At 44.4% G+C, this 21,329-nt stretch overlaps 1 protein-coding gene across 2 annotated transcripts; it reads right to left on the bottom strand.

Moving 5' to 3' along the window:
• Positions 1-1,920: 1,920 nt before the first annotated feature.
• LOC135523824 (F-box only protein 11-like) lies at positions 1,921-21,125 on the bottom strand. 2 transcript variants are annotated; one of them, XM_064950762.1, is made up of 20 exons: positions 20,825-21,125; positions 19,353-19,507; positions 19,038-19,119; positions 18,775-18,919; positions 18,441-18,570; positions 18,285-18,368; positions 18,049-18,181; positions 17,837-17,943; positions 17,643-17,754; positions 11,804-11,910; positions 11,549-11,686; positions 10,824-11,041; positions 7,151-7,331; positions 6,945-7,067; positions 6,729-6,814; positions 6,302-6,633; positions 6,092-6,199; positions 3,517-3,625; positions 3,324-3,422; positions 1,921-3,157 (listed from the first exon to the last, which is right to left on the bottom strand). In XM_064950762.1, the coding sequence occupies exons 1-20, from the start codon at positions 20,910-20,912 to the stop codon at positions 3,028-3,030; spliced, it is 2,667 nt and encodes an 888-aa protein (XP_064806834.1). In that variant the 5' UTR covers positions 20,913-21,125; the 3' UTR covers positions 1,921-3,027. The 2 variants fall into 2 exon arrangements, with proteins under 2 accessions (XP_064806834.1, XP_064806833.1); XM_064950761.1 differs by having other exon boundaries at positions 19,353-19,510.
• Between the last annotated feature and the right edge of the window lie 204 nt (positions 21,126-21,329).

The following is a 21,329-nucleotide window of genomic DNA, read 5'->3' on the forward strand; positions in this document are numbered from 1 at the left end:
ATTAGACCTCTACATGCTTTGTAAGTAAGACAACCTGCAGTGTATCAAATACTTGTTCTCCCCACTGTATATACTGTATTTTATACCATCTATTGCACCTTTATGCTGCTCGGCCATATTCTCATTCACCCCTTTAGATGTGTATATTAGGGTGTTCTGGAATTGTTAGCTATGACTGCACTGTAAGAACTAGAAGCGCACGGCTTTCACTAACCAAGTGTATGTGACCAATAACATTTGATGTGTGGTTCATGTGTAACCTATGAGCAGAATTAGTTCTCTGTTGCTTTCAAACAAGGAATTGTTTTTCCACCACATGAGCCAGCCCCTAGCGATTAGAGTTCCACCCATGAGGATCAGCCTGCACCCACAGCAGAGCGTTCTGAAACTATTCAGACCCCTAGACTTTATCCACATTTTGTTACATTACAGCCTTATTTTAAATTTGATTAATCCCCTCAATCTACACACAATACCCCATAATGAAAAAAAAAACTTTAATACTCAGACCCTTTGGCAGCAATTACAGCCTCAAGTCTTCTAGGGTATGACGCTATAAGCTTGGCACCTGTATTTGAGGAGTTTCTCCTATTCTTCTCTGCAGATCTTAAGCTGCCTGGTTGGATGGGGAGCTTTGCTGCACAGCTATTTTCATGACACTCCAGAGCTGTTCGATCAGGTTCAAATCCGGGCCCTGGCTGGGTCACTTCTCCCGAAGCCACTCCTGCGTTGTCTTGGCTGTGTGCTTAGGGTTGTTGTGCTGTTGGAACGTGAACCTTCGCCTCAGTTTGAGGTTCTGAGTGCTCCGGAGCAGGCTTATATCAAGGATTACTCCGTTCATCTTTTCCTCGATCCTGACTCGTCTCCCAGTCCGTCGCTGAAAAACATCCCCACAGCATGATCCTGCCACCACCATGCTGCACCGTAGGGATGGTGCCAGGTTAACTCCAGACTGTGATACTTGGCCTTCAGGCCAGATTTCAATATTGGTATGGTTAGAGTCCTTTAGGTGCCTTTTCCTGAGGAGTGGCATGTCTTGCCACTCTACCATAAAGGCCTGAGTGGTGCATAGGAGTACCTTCCAGTTAGTCGCCCTTCTGCTCAGTTTGGCTGTGCGACCAGCTCTCGGTGGTTCGAAACCTTCAATGCTGCATAAATGTTTTGGTATCCTTCCCCAGATCTGTCGACACAATCCTGTCTCGGAGCTCTACAGACAATTCCTTTGACTTTGGTTTTTGCTCTGACTTGCAATTATAGACTTTTGCCTTTACCCAATTAAGTTGAAACAAGATTCACATGAGCTCAATTTCAAGTTTCCTAGCATCTGGATACTTATATAAAAAAATACCTTATTTACATAACATTTGCAACAAGGCTGTAACATCACAAAATGTGGAAAAGGTCTAGGGGTCTGAATATTTTATGAAAGCACCTGTCAAAACAATTTCTAGGTACCATGGTTGTCTTAAGCGCTTCTGGCAAAAAATGATGCAGAATCCTTTTCAAATTTCTGCATATTCTTGATACCGTTTGTGGCAATGTGAAATGAATGTAGGAGAATAACACAAATTTAAATAATTTTTTGTTCCATCTTTGAAATGCAAGAGAAAGGTAATATGTGTAAAGTCTCCGACTGATCCAGTGAAGCATTAAACTACAGTCTGCTAAATTGGTACTGGATAACATAATACTATGGTAATAATTAGCTTCCACATAGAAAACACTAACCTTCACATCTCGATGACCGGGTGGAGAGACAGCTGGGATTCAAACTAGAACCATCATGACGACAAATCAAACAGCACGGTATTTTTCCCCCACTAAATTGGACAGTGCAGTTAGATTAACAAGAAACCTTCTGCCCATAAGTCATTCCAGTCACATAAGCAACAACCATAGAGGTTAATCAGACACACAACACTGATCTAATAGTTTTATTTTCTTACAAATGACCAGTTTCCTTTCTTTTTTTTCTTTCTAGGAAATTAAAACCCTTTTTGAATTCATACTAGCATCTACATAATGGTTTTTAATACTTCACAATATATTAAGTCTAGATGTTATGGTACACATGCTTACAATCCAGGCTGCCTGAAGAGCCAGTCACCACAATACACAGGGAGGGAAGTTGGGAGCGGGTGGGAGACTGCAGAATTACTCATGTCCCGATACCTCATGTCTGACCCTCTCCAGTGGCTGAATATGAACACAACCATACACATGCACCCACTAAACAACAATCCACACAGATGCACAACAGCCAGCCATACCTACCTTGTTCCACCGGTCCTATATATATCTATAACCTGGAGAGGGTCTTCATTAGTGTTAAACGCAATTCTCTTTCACAGAAAGAACTGGGACATGAAGAGCTACTGCAGCAAGCCTGGGGCTAACAAAAAATAATAATTAACATAATATATAAAGACATTCAAGTACAGTAAGATGTTTGCTTGAAAATACAAAACTACATGAGAAAGCATTAAAATAATATAAAAGCTGAAGTGCTCGATCAGTCTCTCCCGTGAGCTGTACATGTACAGCTGTCCATCAGCCATCCGCTGCCGATTAACAGTTGCCACAAGGACTACAATGCCTTGGGACCAGAAATGTCTTTCTCAGTGGGCGGGGCTAAATATAATCCTCTTCCGGTCTGGGGAGGAAGTTTGTTTTCCAGGACCGTGGCGAGTCGCAGAGGTGAAGGGCCACAGTTAAAGGAAGTCTCATTGGCCACTCTCCAACAGAGCAGCCATAACCCACTCCAGCTCACTCTACCCGTCCATTTGGTGGCCGCCAGAGTCCATTTCTCATTACAGTAGACCAGACAAATCCCTTTAGAAGAGACCCCCCCCCCCCCAGTGCAGCAGTGTCTGAGCTTCAGGGTCCCTATAACCATCACTGCTGAGAACACCGTATTCTGCCTCCTTATGGCCACAGTTCTGAGTGTTTGCGAGTGGTGTGTGACAGAGTGTGGTATGTGTGTAGACTATAGGGTGTGTGTTTATGTAGTGTGGGTGTGTGTTGTGTTCAGTTGTGCTGCAGCGTGTTGGACTCTATGGGCGGAGCGGAGTCGTAGAGTGTGTCTGTGTCATGCGTTGGTTCTCCAGCCAGCGTACAGGGGTTGGAAAGAGTTCCCGCTCCACAGTCACAGAAAAACCTACAGAGAGACGAGGGTTAACATGGAATACAGGACAAAACAAGGAAAATATATAATTGAGTGGTCAGCCTGGTATTCTAGGAAAAATTCTATAGTCAAGACACAGTCATGGCAAGCCACAAATGGGAGCGTCTAGTCAGTAATGAATGGTTGGTGCGCTACTCACCTATCGTGCCGTATAAACTCCACGTCGTGTCCTTGGTGACACTTCTTGATGCAGTTCACACAGATGGCGTTCCTGTCTGTCGTATTGCAGGTGTGACACCTTGACACCACACATAGGTCACAGAAAATCAGCACTGGTGTAACTGCTGTGTAACTAACTGAAAGTCATGCTTTGGCTAGTTGAGTGTGTGTACCTGTAGAAGTCGTGCATGGGGTAGGAGGTGTAGCTGGAGATCTTGTAGAGACACTGTCCTCTGCTCACAGCTTTCTCTATGGCATCCTGATTATTCAATATCTTATTATCTGGAAGAGAGGAAGAGACTGCTCTGACCAAGAACCTATTTTATATAGTCTTAAGCCAAACTGTCATTGCGTGTCAGCAACAATCTGAATGAATGTGTTGTGCAAGTTATTTTCCTCAGTCAGCTGAATGTGCCACTGATTTAGTTCAAAGAACAGTGGTTACGTAAGTAACCTTCGATATCCACTATTAGCAACTGGGCCAAACGAAGCGGTAATACGAATGTGGTTAAAGCTTTTCAACAGTTGAAGCTATTAGCGAATATGACCCCATTCCTGAAAGCCAAGACTCTCGGTTTCCATCTCTGACACACACAAGCTGTGTAGGACTCGTTAGAAGGTAGAGTGATGAATCTGCACAGAATGACTGGGGAAATTAATTGATTAAAGCCTATACTTCCTTCCATTACCTGGTTTAACAGATCTTGTGCCATAACTTTTAAGTTAATGGAAATGAGGCCATATTCAAAAGATTCCTCAAATGTATATTACACATTTGTTTCTGACACTCAAGTGTCCTACAATAGAGATTAAAATAGCTTGATGGGCCATGTATCTTAAATATCATGTATGAATCCGTTTGAATTCGTGACCCCCCCCCCACAACCCCCCTTCTCCAAAGGGTAGGATATATAGATTGTTTCACAAAAGTGTCTCCTTCAGAAATATTAGTGACTACCACTGGTCTATTTCAAGAACTGACAGACTGAAATAATATTAGCATTAGCCCAAGTGCTACATTACGTTAGTGCCGCTGACAGGCTAGGCTAATGTCCAATAACGTAATAGCAGTGTTTTTAGCCCTTAGAGTATGTGAGCGGATGGGAGCTGGAGCGGAGCGATCCCAATTTGACTGGAGTGTCGGCCTTCTTGCCCGCTCCAATAGCGCTAACGTCACACCCGGCTCAGCATGCATTTGTAGTCTACTTGTGTGCCTCTTGCTTTAGCTACTGTCATGGAGTTTGCCAAATATTTTAATTAAACTGATAAAACACGCAGGTGCTAAATCAAGGTAACTTATAAAGATGAGGATCAAGAGCAAGAGAGGGAGTGTGGTGATGTAGTGTCCACAACTAAAGAATCATAGTGGAATATGAAAAGACAAATATTCCAAAAACATGGTGTACTTACTACTTGCACATGCTAAAAGAAAGGAATGAGGTGGGTAGATAACTAAGTGTCATTGTAGCAAAATATTTATAAACTAAAAATCAAATCTTAAACAATTCGTTCATTTTTTATGTGTTATCTATACTAGGCCATAATTGAGTCAAGGAGGTTTCCGTTTCGATCAGGAATTTTTTTGTGTTACTTTTTACCCCATTTTCGTGTTATCCAATTGGTAGTTAGTCGTGTCCAATAGCTGCAACACCCGTACAGACTCGGGAGAGGCAAAGGTCGAGAGCCATGTGTTCTCAAAAACACAAACCTGCCAAGCCGCACTGCTTCTCGACACACTGCTCACTTAACCCGGAAACCAGCCGCACTAACGTGTCAGAGGAAACACCATACACCTGGCAGACGTGTCAGCATACATGCGCCCGGCCCACCACAGGAGTCGCTAGAGCACGATGGGACAAGGACATCCAGGGCAAGCCAAACGATGCCCGAACTCAGACGGCGCTGGGTCAATTGTGTCTCATGGGGTGTCCCGGTCGCTGCTACACAGCCCAGGATCGAACCCGGGACTGTAGTGATGCCTCAAGCAATGCAATGCTGTGCCATTCGGGAGGCCTGATTAGATGCCCAACCGGTCAAGGATGGCCAAAAGGACATTTAGCATCCCCAGTGGCTCTGCAAGTGTGGAGAGGACATTCTCTACTGCTGGCTGGCTCTCCAGGCACCATCGCTTCTTGACACATTGTCTAGATTAGCCTGAAGCCGCAGACTGGCCAAACGCTTGTTTCTAAAAATAAATTCAAGGGCATTTTTCCTTTATTCTAAGTTAGTCGCAGCCTATATGTGCAATGTATAGACTAAATGATTTAATACAAAACATTTAAATGCTGAGCGCTTTGTTCCTACCAGCCTATTGTGTCTCACTCGCAAATGATTCACAACATATTAATTTGTAGGCTATTGCCTTGAAATAATATAGCCTAAATAATTCATTTTCGTTCCTTCTTAGGCTCCCTGTCTGGCTCCTGTCCTATTTCGAGTGTTTACTATGACATGTAGCCTATTTGAAATGATATGCGCCGCTTTCATTCACCTTTATGTTCATTCAGGTAGTCACAAAAATAAATGTGTTCAATTGTGATTTTAATGAATGGCGCGAATTTGGAGCAGCAGTTTTCTTTCCTGCGAGCGCGAAGCAGTATTCAGCTGGGCGTTTGAAAAGGACGTGGAGCGCTGGAGCCGTGTGCATGACAGTAGCTAAAGCAAGGCGCTAACATCCATGAGCGAGATTTCCAATCGTTCCAACTCCTCACATACTCTGACCCTTAGCGCTACAGTAGCACTAGTTACCTTTCATGGTGACGTTGACCCCCGAGGCGAGGAACAGGCCACCGAAACGGTTGTTGAAGATCTGGTTTCCCTCCAGAGTCGCCGTGGCATGGTTGGTTATCTCGATACCTGAGACAGGAAATTACATTATCAACACAGGTGGATGAGTAGGTAACAGTACTGACCAGTCAGTACAGCATGGTAAAGTTAGTGTACACATGGGCAGCTGACCTGCAGCAAAGCCGTCAAAGATACGGTTCTTGCGGAGCACAGGGTGGCTGTTGGTGCTGATCAGAACTCCTGCCTGGGCATTCCTGAAAATATCGTTCTCCTCCAGAAGACCTCTCCCTCCGTTAAAGATACAGATGCCTCCGTCTCTCCCGTCGTGGATCTTGTTGCGCCGCAGCGTGGGGTTGCTGTCCGTCTTAATCCACACGCCCGCCATGGCGTTGTCGAAGATCTCATTGTCCTCGATGAAACCCAGACCCGAGTTGTAGACCAGAATGCCTCCGTTCTGCCCTCCCCAGATCTTGTTGCGTCGGATCTTTGGGTTGCTGCCAGTTCTGTAAAACCACCAATATTAGTGAAGCCTTCATCGAACGTTAGTCAAACGTTATAACCACTGTGTCCTGCATTTGACAGAAGAGGCAGGACGTACCGTATCTGAACGCCAGAGTACATGTGATTGTAGATGTCGTTGTCTTCCAACACCCCATGACCGTTGTCATAGAAATACACCCCTACCTGAGGGATAAAGAGGGTTAAATCTGACTTTTTGCAGAATATATCATGTAGACACAATGAGACAGGCCTCCAATTCTCACAGAAAGTTTTTTTTTTAAAACAACGGTAACAGATAAGGAGTGTGTTTTACCTGTTTGCCGCTGTGGATGCGGTTCCTGCGGAGGACAGGTGTGCTGCCGGTGGTCACCCAGACGCCTGCCAGCGTGTTGCTGTACACCTCGTTTTCCTCTATCACACCCTGGCCCTTCTCATGCTGCAAACACACACGCACACGATTAGATTGTTTAATCAACATCTATAGGACTGAAAAAATCTAAACAGTATGTGTGTCTTTACCACGTAGATGCCACCATGCTGTCCATCGTGGATCTTGTTGTGGCGTACAATTGGGCAGCTATTGGTTCTGATCTGGATTCCCGCCAGAGCGTTGCCATGGATATCATTCCCCTCGATCAGGCCACGCCCATCGCCAAATATGTACACGCCCCCTTGGTTACCGTTAAAGATTGCATTGCCCCTGGAGAATAACAGAACGGAACGTCAACAAACAGCCCATAATACTGAGAGGGGTTATTGCAGGGGTCTCCAACAGGTCGATAGCAAACTACCAGTAGCTCGCAGGCCAACTACTTCTGAAAGCACATGCAATTTAAGTGTTCGACTGCAAACTGTCAAAAAAAATAATCTTACAAGTACTAGACACTGCAAGCTCTCAGCTACTATCTAATCAACGCAACATCGACATTATCCCACCCCTGGTTAGCCACTTTTGTCTTAAAAAGCGAAACCTAAGCCAATGAAGTGCCACTGTGTGGTGTGCACACTGCTCTATTACTCCGTGTGTAGCCAGTTGATGACAAATACAGCTGATCGTCCTCGCAGTGGCAGACCACGTGTAACTACACCTGCACAGGATCGGTACATCTGAACATCCCACCTGCGGGACAGGTACAGGATGGCAACAACTGCCCGAGTTACACCAGGAACGCACAATCCCTCCATCAGTGCTCAGATTGTCCGCAATAGGCAGAGAGAGGCTGGACTAAGGGCTTGTAGGCCTGTGGTAAGGCAGGTCCTCATCAGACATCACCATCAACAACGTCGCACATCTCAATGCTGTGCATTACAGGGAAGACATCCTCCTCCCTTATGTTGTACCCTTCCTGCAGGCTCATCCTGACATGACCCTCCAGCATGACAATGCCACCAGCCATACTGCTCGTTCTGTGAATGATTTCCTGCAAGACAGGAATGTCAGTGTTCTGCCATGGCCAGCAAAGAGCCCGGATCTCAAACCCATTGAGCACGTCTGGGACCTGTTGGATCGGAGGGTGAGGGCTAGGGAACTGTCCGGGAACTTGCAGGTGACTTGGTGGAAAAGTGGGGTAACATCTCATAGCAAGAACTGTCAAATCTGGCACAGTCCATGAGGAGATGCACTGCAGTACTTAATGCAGCTGGTGGCCACACCAGATACTGACTGTTGGTTTTGATTTAGACTCCCCCTTCGTTCAGGGACACATTCCATACCTGTTAGTCACATGTCTGTGGAACGTGTCTCAGTTTGTCTCAGTTGTTGAATCTTGTTATATTCATACATGTTAAGTTTGCTGAAAAATACAGTCAACAGTGAGAGGACGTTTCTTTTTTGTGTGCTGAGTTTATATAATCTATAATCGGGGCCGCACGGTAGCCAAGTGGTTAGAGCGTTGGACTAGTAACCGAAAGGTTGCAAGTTCGAATCCCCGAGCTGACAAGGTGCAAATCTGTCGTTCTGCCCCTGAACAGGCAGTTAACCCACTGTTCCTAGGCCGTCATTGAAAATAAGAATTTGTTCTTAACCTCTTGAATCTATAGGGGCGCTATTTCATTATTGGATAAAAAAAACGTGCCCATTTTAAGCACAATATTTTGTCACAAAAAGATGCTCGACTATGCATATAATTGACAGCTTTGGAAAGAAAACACTGACGTTTCCAAAACTGCAAAGATATTATCTGTGAGTGCCCCAGAACTGATGCTACAGGCGAAACCAAGATGAAACTTCAAACAGGAAATGAGCAGGATTTTTGAGGCTCTGTTTTTCATTGTCTCCTTATATGGCTGTGAATGCGCAAGGAATGAGCCTGCCCGATCTATCGTTTCCCCAAGGTGTCTGCAGCATTGTGACGTATTTGTAGGCATATCATTGGAAGATTGACCATAAGAGACCACATTTACCAGGTGTCCGCCCGGTGTCCTGCACCGAAATTGGTGCGCAAACCTCAGCTGCAAGTATTTTTCCATGGGATTCAGAGAAGAAAGCAGGCTTCCACGAACGATATATCAATGAATAGATATGTGAAAAACACCTTGAGGATTGATTCTAAACAGCGTTTGCCGTGTTTCAGTCGATATTATGGAGTTAATTTGGAAAAAAGTTTGCTGTTTTGATGACTGCATTTTAGTTTTTTTTTGGTACCCAAACGTGATGTACAAAACGGAGCGATTTCTCCTACACAAAGAATCTTTCAGGAAAAACTGAACATTTGCTATGTAACAGAGTCTCCTCATTGAAAACATCCGAAGTTCTTCAAAGGTAAATTATTTTATTTGAATCCTTTTCTGGTTTTTGTGCAAATGTTGCCTGCTAAATGCTACGCTAAATGCTACGCTAGCTATCAATACTATGGTTGAAAAGCATATTTTGAAAATCTGAGATGACAGTGTTGTTAAGAAAAGGCTAAGCTTGAGAGATAGCATATTTATTTCATTTCATTTGCAATTTTCATAAATGGTTAACGTTACGTTATGCTAATGAGCTTGAGGCTATAACTGGATACAGGTTTTTTTCAAAGCCAAACGTGAACAAAACGAAGCGATTTGTCCTACACAAATAATATTTTTTGAAAAACTGAACATTTGCTATCTAACTGCTATCTAACAGAGTCTCCTTATCTGAAGTTCTTCAAAGGTAAATGATTATATTTGAATGATTTTCTTGTTTTTGTGAAAATGTTGCTGGATAAATTCTAGGCTTATAGCTATGCTAGCTATCAATACTCTTACATAAATGCTTGTTTAGCTATGGTTGAAAAGCATATTTTGAAAATCTGAGATGACAGTGTTGTTAACAAAAGTCTAAGCTTGAGAGCAAATATATTTATTTAATTTCATTTGCGATTTTCATGAATAGTTAACTTTGCGTTACGCTAATGAGCTTGAGGCTATAAATAGGATCCCGGATCCGGGATTGCTCGATGCAAGACGTTAACTGACTTGCCTAGTAAAATAAAGGTAAAATAAAATTTTAAATATATTATTTGCGAACTTTGCCATGAAATCAGCGGCAGCAGTACAGAACCTTCACAGATGGTACATTCCTCACTCGCTAGATGCGCAATTAAAAAAGGGCTAGATGCAGAATTACACTCATCTATTTGATATTTGTGGGGGTCTGGAGGAAAACTAGTCTTCTGATGTGATTTAAGCATTGACATGAACTCAGAACATTCAATTTTGTTCTTTCTTTATGAACAATTGTAATTTTGAGAGTAAAAAAACAAATCTAAAACAAAAGAGGAAACATATTTTAGGAAAATATACAACAGAATTGGGGTTTTATAGGGCCCCCCCTTAGAGTGGTTTATAAACCGTTATTTTACCAGGTATACTGACAGAAAACATAATGCAATACTTTCTCTTGTACACTAAGGACCTGGGGAGGAGTTGCAGGGGAGAGGCGAAGAATGTGCCTATTTGAAAGCAATACAAATCATTAGGACCAGGGATGTTCTCTTGATAACTGGGTGAATTTGACCATTTTTGCTAAGCATTCAAAATGTAATAAACTTTTGAGAGTCAGTGAAAATGTATGGAGTAAAAAGTACATTATTTTGTTTAGGAATGTAGTAGAGAAAAATAAAGTTGTCAAAAATATAAATAGTTAAGTACCCCCCCAAAAACGACGCATTAGTACTTTAAAGTAATTTTACTTAAGTGCTCGACACCACTGATTGTGTGTGTGTACCGTATCGTAGGGTCACTGTTGGAGGTGATCCAGACTCCAGCGAAGTTGTTGGCGTAGATCTTGTTTTCTATGAACTGTCCCCGTCCTTTCTCATGCACATAGATTCCCCCTGTTTGGCCATGGTGGATCTCACAGCGAACCACTGTAGGGTTAGCATACGCCTTCACTTCAAAGCCTGCTATGCGATTCCGGTGGATGTTACAACTCTCAAAATAACCCTGGGGGAGAAGGAGAGAGAGAGCGATACTATCACCATGTTCAGCACAACTGTAAAGATCTCCAAAATGATGGGTGAGAGGTAAAGGCTGTCACTAGCTTCCACAGCTACAAAATCATAAACCATGCATTTTTATGAAATGCATCTTAAAATGGTATTTTAAACCTAACCTTAACCACACAGCTAACCTTACGCCTAACCTTAAAGGAAAACACCACCCAAAAACTGTATTTTGCCATTTGTTTCATTAGTCCATTTTTTATATAGTCCCAAAATGTTTTGCATGTCAGCAATCAAGTTTAAGATATGTTACTTCCAAAATAATCATTTGATGCTGCGTTTTGCAATTAACGAATGAAACAAATACCAAGAGTTTTTGGGTGGATTTTTCTGTTAAGATCAAAAAGCAAATTGTTGTTTCCATACATTTTGACAATATAGCCAATTTTGACCGTGGCTGTGGAAATCAGTTGTAAGAGGTTTGACGTTAAAGGTCAAAGTGAGATACCATTCCATGGTCGAAGGTGAAGACTCCTACATCTCGGCCGTGGTGGATGTGGTTCCGTCTGATGATGGGGTTGCCGTGGTTTTTTACCCAGATTCCCGCCAATGCATTATTACTGATCTCATTATCCTCATAGATACCCTGTAATACATTATCACATTATTGTCATAGATACCATGCAGGAATACACAGTCAGAGAGGGTGTTTAAGTGTGGTTAGTGATGTGTGTGCATGGTCAGTGATGAAGTGTGCATTTACCTGTGCATGGTCGGTGATGTAAAGTCCAACGTTCTCACAGTCGCTGATGTTGCAGTGTTTGATGCTAGGACACGCCCCCTGGCCGCTCACACAGACAGCCGAGCCAACTAGAATAGGGACAAACTACATTACCCGACATGCCCCACTGGAGACAACCTACATCAGGGATCATCAACTAGATTCAGCCACAGGCCTAATTCTTCTTGAGCAGCTGGTCTGGAGGACAGAAAATAATTACATTTTTTTTGTAGAATGCAAATTCCCCGCAATAAGCCCAAACAGATATATTTGACCAAAACATCATTTCAAACCTTGATTACATGTATATACAATCCCATATCTCACTAAGCGTGGGAATATTTTAGAACAGACACCAAAAATGAAAATCATTTGGAGCTGATTTCCTCTAAGTCTTATGTCCAGAAAGTGTATTTTTTGTTGTAATACACACTACCAGTTAAAAGTTTTAGAACACCTACTCATTCAAGGCCTTTTATTTGGATTATTTTATATTGAAGACATCAAAACTATGAAATAACACGAATGGAATCATGTAGTAGCCAAAAGAAAAGTGTTAAAACAAACCAAAATACATTTTATACACTGCTCAAAAAAATAAAAGGGAACACTAAAATAACACATCCTAGATCTAAATGAATGAAATATTTTTATTAAATACTTTTTTCTTTACATAGCTGAATGTGCTGACAACAAAATCACACAAAAATTATCAATGGAAATCAAATGTATCAACCCATGGAGGTCTGGATTTGGAGTCACACTCAAAATTAAAGTGGAAAACCACACTACAGGCTGATCCAACTTTGATGTAATGTCCTTAAAACAAGTCAAAATGAGGCTCAGTAGTGTGTGTGGCCTCCACGTGCCTGTATGACCTCCCTACAACGCCTGGGCATGCTCCTGATGAGGTGGCGGATGGTCTCCTGAGGGATCTCCTCCCAGACCTGGACTAAAGCATCTGCCAACTCCTGGACAGTCTGTGGTGCAACGTGGCGTTGGTGGATGGAGCGAGACATGATGTCCCAGATGTGCTCAATTGGATTCAGGTCTGGGGAACGGGCGGGTCAGTCCATAGCATCAATGCCTTCCTCTTGCAGGAACTGCTGACACACTCCAGCCACATGAAGTCTAGCATTGTCTTGCATTAGGAGGAACCCAGGGCCAACCGCACCAGCATATGGTCTCACAAGGGGTCTGAGGATCTCATCTTGGTACCTAATGGCAGTCAGGCTACCTCTGGCGAGCACATGGAGGGCTGTGTGGCCCCCAAAGAAATGCCACCCCACACCATGACTGACCCACCGCCAACCGGTCATGCTGGAGGATATAGCAGGCAGCAGAACGTTCTCCACGTCGTCTCCCGTCTGTCACATGTGCTCAGTGTGAACCTGCTTTCATCTGTGAAGAGCACAGGGCGCCAGTGGCGAATTTGCCAATCTTGGTGTTCTCTGGCAAATGCCAAACGTCCTGCACGGTGTTGGGCTGTAAGCACAACCCCCACCTCAGGCCCTCATACCACCCTCAAGGAGTCTGTTTCTGACCGTTTGAGCAGACACACGCACATTTGTGGCCTGCTGGAGGTCATTTTGCAGGGCTCTGGCAGTGCTCCTCCTTGCACAAAGGCGGAGGTAACGGTCCTGCTGCTGGGTTGTTGCACTCCTACGGCCTCCTCCACGTCTCCTGATGTACTTGGCCTGTCTCCTGGTAGCGCCTCCATGCTCTGGACACTACGCTGACAGACACAGCAAACAGTCTTGCCACAGCTCGCATTGATGTCCCATCCTGGATGAGCTGCACTACCTGAGCCACTTGTGTGGGTTGTAGACTCCGCCTCATGCTACCACTAGAGTGAAAGCACCGCCAGCATTAAAAAGTGACCAAAACATCAGCCAGGAAGCATAGGAACTGAAAAGTGGTCTGTAGTCACCACCTGCAGAACCATTCCTTTATTGGGGGTGTCTTGCTAATTGCCTAAAATTTCCACCTGTTGTCTATTCCATTTGCACAACAGCATGTGAAATTTATTGTCAATCAGTGTTGCTTCCTAAGTGGACAGTTTGATTTCACAGAAGTGTGATTGACTTGGAGTTACATTGTGTGCTACAGAATGTATGGTGCGTACGGCCCCACCTCTTTAAGGAATACCTAGGATAGGATAAAGTAATCCTTCTCACCCCCCCTTAAATGATTTAGATGCACTATTGTAAAGTGGCTGTTCCACTGGATGTCATAAGGTGAATTCACCAATTTGTAAGTCGCTCTGGATAAGAGCGTCTGCCAAATGACTTACATTTACATTTAAGTGTTACTTTTATTTTTTTGAGCAGTGTATTTGAGATTCTTCAAAGTAGCCACCCCTTGCCTAGATAACAGCTTTGCACACTTTGCATTCTCTCAACCAGCTTCACCTGGTATGCTTTTCCAACAGTCTTGAAAGAGTTCCCACATACAGTTGAAGTCAGATGCACCTTAGCCAAATTCATTTAAACTCAATTTCACAGTTCCTGACATTTAATCTTAGTAAAAATTCCCGGTCTTAAGTCAGTTAGGATCAACACACATATATATATATTTTTTTTACCCCCCTTTCTCCCCAATTTCATGGTATCCAATTGTTTTAGTAGCTACTATCTTGTCTTATCGCTACAACTCCCGTTGCTCGGGAGAGACTAAGGTTGAAAGTCACGCGTCCTCCGATACACAACCCAACCAAGCCGCACTGCTTCTTAACACAGCGTGCATCCAACCCGGAAGCCAGCCGCACCAATGTGTCAGAGGAAACAACGTGCACCTGGCAACCTTGGTTAGCGTGCACTGCACCCGGCCCGCCACAGGAGTCGCTGGTGCGCAATAAGACAAGGATATCCCTACCGGCCAAGCCCTCCCTAACCCGGACGACGCTAGGCCAATTGTGCGTCGCCCCACGGACCTCCCAGTCGGTTGCGACAGAGCCTGGGCGCGAACCCAGGGTCTCTGGTGGCACAGCTGGCGCTGCAGTACAGCGCCCTTAGCCACTGCGCCACCCCACTTTATTTTAAGAATGGGTAATGTCAGAATAGTTATTTCAGCTTTTATTTCTTTCATCACATTCCCAGTGGGTCAGAAGTTAACACACTCATTTAGTATTTGGTAGCATTGCTTTTAAAATTGTTTAACTTGGGTCAAACATTTCTGGTAGCCTTCCACAAGCTTCACACAATAAGTTGGGTGAATTTTGGCCCATTCCTCCTGACAGAGCTGGTGGAGCTGAGTCAGCTCTGTAGGCCTCCTTGCTCACACATGCCTTTTCAGTTCTGCCCACAACATTTCTATGGGATTGAGGTCAGGGCATTGTGATGGCCACTCCTATACCTTGTCATTGTTCTCCTTAAGCCATTTTGCCACAACCTTTGAAGTATGCTTGGGGTCATTGTCCATTTGGAAGACCCATTTGCGACAAAGCTTTAACTTCCTGACTGATGTCTTTAGATGTTACTTCAATATATCAACATAATTTTCCTTGCTCATGATGCCATCTATTTTGTGAAGTGCACCAGTCCCTCCTGCAGCAAAGCACCGCCATAACATGATGCTGCCACCCCTGTACTTCATGGTTGGGATGGTGTTCTTCGCCTTACAAGCGTCCCCCTTTTTCCTCCAAACATGATGGTCATTATGGCCAAACAGTTCTATTATTGTTTCATCAGACCAGAGGACATTTCTCCAAAAAGTACAATCTTTGCCCCATGTGCAGTTGCAAACCGTAGTCTGGCTTTTTTATGGCGGTATTGGAGCAGTGGCTTCTTCCTTGCCGAGCGGCCTTTCAGGTTATGTCGATATAGGACTTGTTTTACTGTGGATATATATACTTTTGTACCCGTTTCCTCCAGCATCTTCACAAGGTCCTTTGCTGTTGTTCTGGGATTGATTTGCACTTTTCTCACCAAAGTGCCTTCATCTCTAGGAGACAGAACGCATCTCCTTCCTGAGCGGTATGTTTGTACAGATGAACGTGGTACCTTTAGGCGTGAGGACATTGCTCCCAAGGATGAACCAGACTTGTGGAGGTCTAGCCTGAGGCGGCTTTTCCCTGAGGTCTTGGCTAATTTCTTCCGATTTTCCCATAATGTCAAGCAAAGAGGCACTGAGTTTTAAGGTAGGCCTTGAAATACATCCACAGGCACACCTCCAATTGACTCAAATCATGTCAATTAGCCTATCAGAAGCTTCTAAAGCCATTACATAACTTTCTGGAATGTTCCAAGCTGTTTAAAGGCACAGTCAAATTAGTGCATGTAAACTTCTGACCCACTGGAATTGTGATATTGAATTATAAGTGAAATAATCTGTATGTAAACAATTGTTGGAAAAATTACTTGTGTCATGCACAAAGTAGATGTCCTAACTGACTTGCCAAAACCATAGTTCACAAATTTCTTGTTGAGTGGTTGAAAAACGAGTTTTAATGACTCCAACCTGAGTTTATGTAAACTTCCAACTTCAACTGTATGCTGAGCACTTGTTGGCTGCTTTTCCTTCACTCTGTGGTCTGACTCATCCCAAACCATCTCAATTTGGTTAAGGTTGTGGGGTTGTGGAGGCCAGGTCATCTGATGCAGCACACCATCACTCTCCTTCTTGGTCAAATAGCCCTTACACAGCCTGGAGTTGTGTTGGCTCATTGTCCTGTTGAAAAACAAAGGATAGTCCCACTAAACGCAAACCAGATGGGATGGCTGCAGAATGCTGTGGTAGCCATACTGTTTAATTAAGTGTGCCTTCTAAATAAATCACCGACAGTGTCACCAGCAAAGCACCCCCACACCACCTCCTCCATGCTTTACGGTGGGAACCAAAAATGCAGAGATAATCCGTTCACCCACAACGCATCTCACAAAGACACGGCAGTTGGAACCAAAAACCTCCAATTTGGACTCCAAACCAAAGGACAAATGTCCATTGCATGTGTTTTTTGGCCCAAGCAAGTCTCTTCTTATTGGTGTCCTTTAGTAGGGGTTTCTTTGCAGCAATTCGACCACAAAGGCCTGATTCACAGTCTCCTCTGAACATTTGATGTTGAGATGTGTCTGTTACTTGAACACTGCGAAGCATTTATTTGGGCTGCAATTTCTGAAGCTGGTAACTCAAATGAACATATCCTCTGCAGCAGAGGTTACTCTGGGTCTTCCATTCCTGTGGCGGTCCTCATGAGAGTCAGTTTCATCATAGCGCTTGATGGTTTTTGCGAGTGCACTTGAACAAACTTTTAAAGTTCTTGAAATGTTCCATATTGACTGACCTTCATGTGTTAAAGTAATGATGGACTGTTGTTTCTCTTTGCTTATTTAAGCTGTTCTTGCTATAATATGGACTTGGTCTTTTACCAAATAGGGCTATCTTCTGTAAACCATCCCTACCTTGTCACAACACAACTGATTGGCTCAACAAAAAAAATTAAATTCCACAAATTAACTTAACTAGGCACACCTGTTAATTGAAATGCATTCCAGGTGACTACCTCATGAAGCTGGTTGAGAGAATGCCATGACTGTGCCAAGACTGTGCAAAGCTGTCATCAACGCAAAGGGTGGCTATTTGAAGAATCTCAAATATATTTGGATTTGTTTAACTCTTTTTTGGTTACTACATGATTCCATGTGTTATTTCAAAGTTGATGTCTTCACTATTATTCCACAATGCAGAAATAGAGAAAAACCCTTGAATGAGTAGGTGTTCTAAAACTTTTGACCGGTAGTGTATAAATAAATAAAAAGGGAACCCTGAACTACATTATTCACAGGAGAAACAAACATGCCCAACTGCAGACTGTTTGCATTACCTGTGCAGGTAGATCTGATGATACAGTGGTCTATGTTGGGAGAACAGTTGACAGTGATCTCCAGACAGTGGTGGGCATTGTGGTGCTGAGCCGACTTATCATCTGGGTTAAACTGTATAGGAAACACAGGAGGTTAGAGGGGAGGTGTGTGTGTAATGGGGTCTGTGTTTGCTGGGTCTGTGTTTGCAGCGTACCCTGATAGTCATGTATCCCACGTAGGCGTCCTCTGATCCTTCCATGAAGACAAACGTTGAGTCTCTGGTGTTCTCAATCACCACCTTATCAGACACCTTACCCGGAGCTACATACACACAAAAAGAAAGTCTGTTTCTACCATAAGTAGTAGAGCATACATACACAGACTGGAAAGAGCAAGACACACGCACAGACAGACCACACACAATACCTGCGCCGATCATGGTGATGGGGGACTCGATGTAGATCCACTCATCAGTGTAGATCCCAGAGTGCACGAAGATCAGCCCTTCAAAATGAGCCTCCTGCACCCCTCCTAATGCATCCTCTATTGTGTCATAGTACTGGAAACACAGAAACACGGTTACGCAAAATTGGAGCCGACGGGCAGCCATAATGAAAATGTATTTTCAATGGACCATGAGTGTGTGCGCACATGTGTCTTACCAGCATATTCTCCCTGCCTTTGTACCTCCCAGGGTTGCTGTAAAAATGTTCAGCAAAGCCTGGCTTCACATGGGCTCCTTTATACTGCAAAAATGTTAAAACAAAGTTAAAATAACATTAACACAACGCTTATCTAACTACACACACTTTACCCACCAGTTGTTGGAAGCTGTCCTTCCAGGGATTGGGGTGGTCGTGTTCCTCAGGGCTGACCTGGTAGAACTTTCCTGGCTCAGGGTGCATCATGGGACGTGTGTACTCAAACACCTCCATGTACAGACGCTTCCTGGACACACAGAGGGCAAATGTCAACCCCCCCGGGCATAAAGGGTTTTGCACAAAGTAACAGTATGGACCAGTAATGGTCGATAGCGACTAGATTGTTTTTGGTGACATGTCAGTTAACTATAACGGGCCAAAAAATATAGGTTCGGTTTATGTATGTTTGTGTTCCTTCAGTATAGGATCACAGAAGGGTGTCTGTGTGTACCAGAGTATAGGGTCGTTGGCTAACTGGCTGAAGCGTTTGCAGACACAGGCAGTTTGACAGAGGTCCTGCTCCAGGAGGTATGAGAAGATCTTCAGAACCACCTCATCTGGAAGCTTCTGCTGCAGGTACTGCTCTGCTGGAGCCGCTACACACACACACGCACAGTTTCACTTAGCATTAACAGATGATGCATACACAGATGTAGAAAGAGCCATGCAGACACGTCACATCCGTGACTTGTACACCTACACACACATTGTTACCTGGCAGGTCGTGGCTTTTGCCGGAGACTCTGGCCCGTTTGGCTCGGTGGCCGAAGGGTTCAGTTGTTGAGGTGGATGCTCCCTGTGTCAGAATAACACACATCAGCAACACACACTGCTACCTTCCCCAGTGACGTGACTGAGACACACACACTTAAACATTCTGTCTCACTCAACTACACTGTCTACCTTTCGCCTGAAATATACACTGGTGCTAGTGGGAGTATACACCACGTTTCAAAAACCAGTCCTCTCCTTATAAACCAATTAAGGAAAGTGAACAAGCACAGAAAAGGTGCTCTCTCTCTCTCTGACCTCCATAGCAGTCTTGCTGGGACAGGCCACTGCAGTACTGGAGGCTGTTCTCTTGGGCAATAGAGACTTGCGTCGGAGCTGGTAGGGGCTGTTCCCAGCTGCAGGCCCGGACTCCTCCACAGCCACCTCCGCTGCTGCAGCTGGAGCCTCCTCATCTGCTGGACACAGAGGACACAGTCAGAACACAGTCTGACAGATACAGCACAAAGAAACGTCTTCTCTTTCAGCACAGTTCAACTGACTGGCAGCATCCTCTCTCTGCAGTTCGACAGACAAACACCGTCAGGCAGATGACATTTAAACACCATCCACCCACACAGATATCTACTGTACTGCAGTTGGTAGGGGAGTACAGACTGATTACAAAACACAGGTTAATAATGACAGCTGATCACTGGCATTCTAGTTCGCCTTTTATCAAAACGCTTTCAGGACATTCACAGACTGGGTGTCGTGGTTGTGTTTGATTGACTGCATATAATGACAGGGACTGGCTGTCGTTTTGCAGGGCTGTGTGTGTGGCTGACAGACAAAGGTTGGTGATTGACAACCACAGATGTGTCCCTGCCGCCCAACAGAGCCCTACAATACCATTCCCTTCTCTAGCTGGACACCGGCCTCTGCCCCGTCACACTGATACTAAAAGTCACAGCCCTGAACAGTTGACCTGTAGGTAACCTGGCCGCAGATTTTTACCGCGGGCGACCAGAGTCAAAACACAACTAACTTTAGTTACGGAGCTAACTAGCTCGTAAATCCGTCGTGTAAACAAACATACAGCTAGCCAGCTAACGTTAGCGATCGGTCAGACACAAATTTTTAGCTAGATTGAACTAGTAGTTCACTAACTAGCTAGTTAGGTAAATTAAATAACTAACGGTAGCCGATGAATGTGATCCGCGCAGTTATCTACCGTTCGCTGCCGACTGCTTAACGTTAGCAGGAAAATGAACCCGTCTAAATTGCGGATAATATATTCATATCAGTTGGCTAGTAAGGTTAACTAACTTTGCTGGAGGATGGCGACTGGCTAACACACCCCAAAATGGCAGTCCAAAAACGCAACGCAGATTAATTTCGTCCGAAGCGTTACAGCTAATAGCTAACCTTTTAGTGAGCTGGTAACGTTACTGCCATGACCATGATGACACGTCCTGGCAAAGTCGGAACAAATATATATAAAAATGTGGTCACTGTGGTTCCGCCATGGTCGTCGTTATGGTTGCGTAGTTTGGGCTAATCACCTTACTAGCTACACAGGCAAAGCACTCACTAACGTCGTTACCCCAAGCCCCACTGGTAGCCACAGGCACTCAAGCCAAACAAAGCGCGGCCTGGCCCGGGCCAAAAAGCTACAAGCGTCGGCTTTTCCTAAATAACACCCAGACAGCTGAGGTTGGGGGTCACAGTGGAACCTTGCCGCCCTGACACGACTACAGTCCCCACAGTACTCTGACCGTGGTCCCTCTCACCTCGGTCGCCCTCGTTCTGGTCGGGCTGCACCGGGCGCGGCCTTGAGACTCGCCTGGGTCTCCGGTTGGTGGCTCTGACGGAGTTCATTTGGGGAGTCGGTTGTTAAAATACAAAACGCTTTCCTCGACCGTCCACTTTGCGCTTTAACACCAGGCCTCGACTACAACCCAGTGCGCCGGTCTCTCTCAAACCACCCACCTCGCTAGCTAGCTACCCGAGGTGTAGTTTGTTTTTTCGGACTGCTCCCTCCTGCACAGCTCTCTACCAGCTCTGTCTCTATATCAAACAGGAGGAGCCATTAACTCACACAGGGACAGTCGGAGGATGTCTGCTACTAATCATGAGCTTACAGCGACCTCCTGTGGCCAATAATAGACAGGTCCTCTTGAGCATGGGTTCTCAAAGTGGGGTCCGAGGTATTTCATGTTTATAATTTCTCTTCATTATTTGTCTTCAAATCACAAGGATTAAAAAGGATTTGCCAGTAAATTGTCGACTTGATTC

This window comes from Oncorhynchus masou, chromosome 31 (assembly GCF_036934945.1).
Source record: "Oncorhynchus masou masou isolate Uvic2021 chromosome 31, UVic_Omas_1.1, whole genome shotgun sequence".
In the NCBI taxonomy this organism is placed as follows: domain Eukaryota; kingdom Metazoa; phylum Chordata; class Actinopteri; order Salmoniformes; family Salmonidae; genus Oncorhynchus; species Oncorhynchus masou.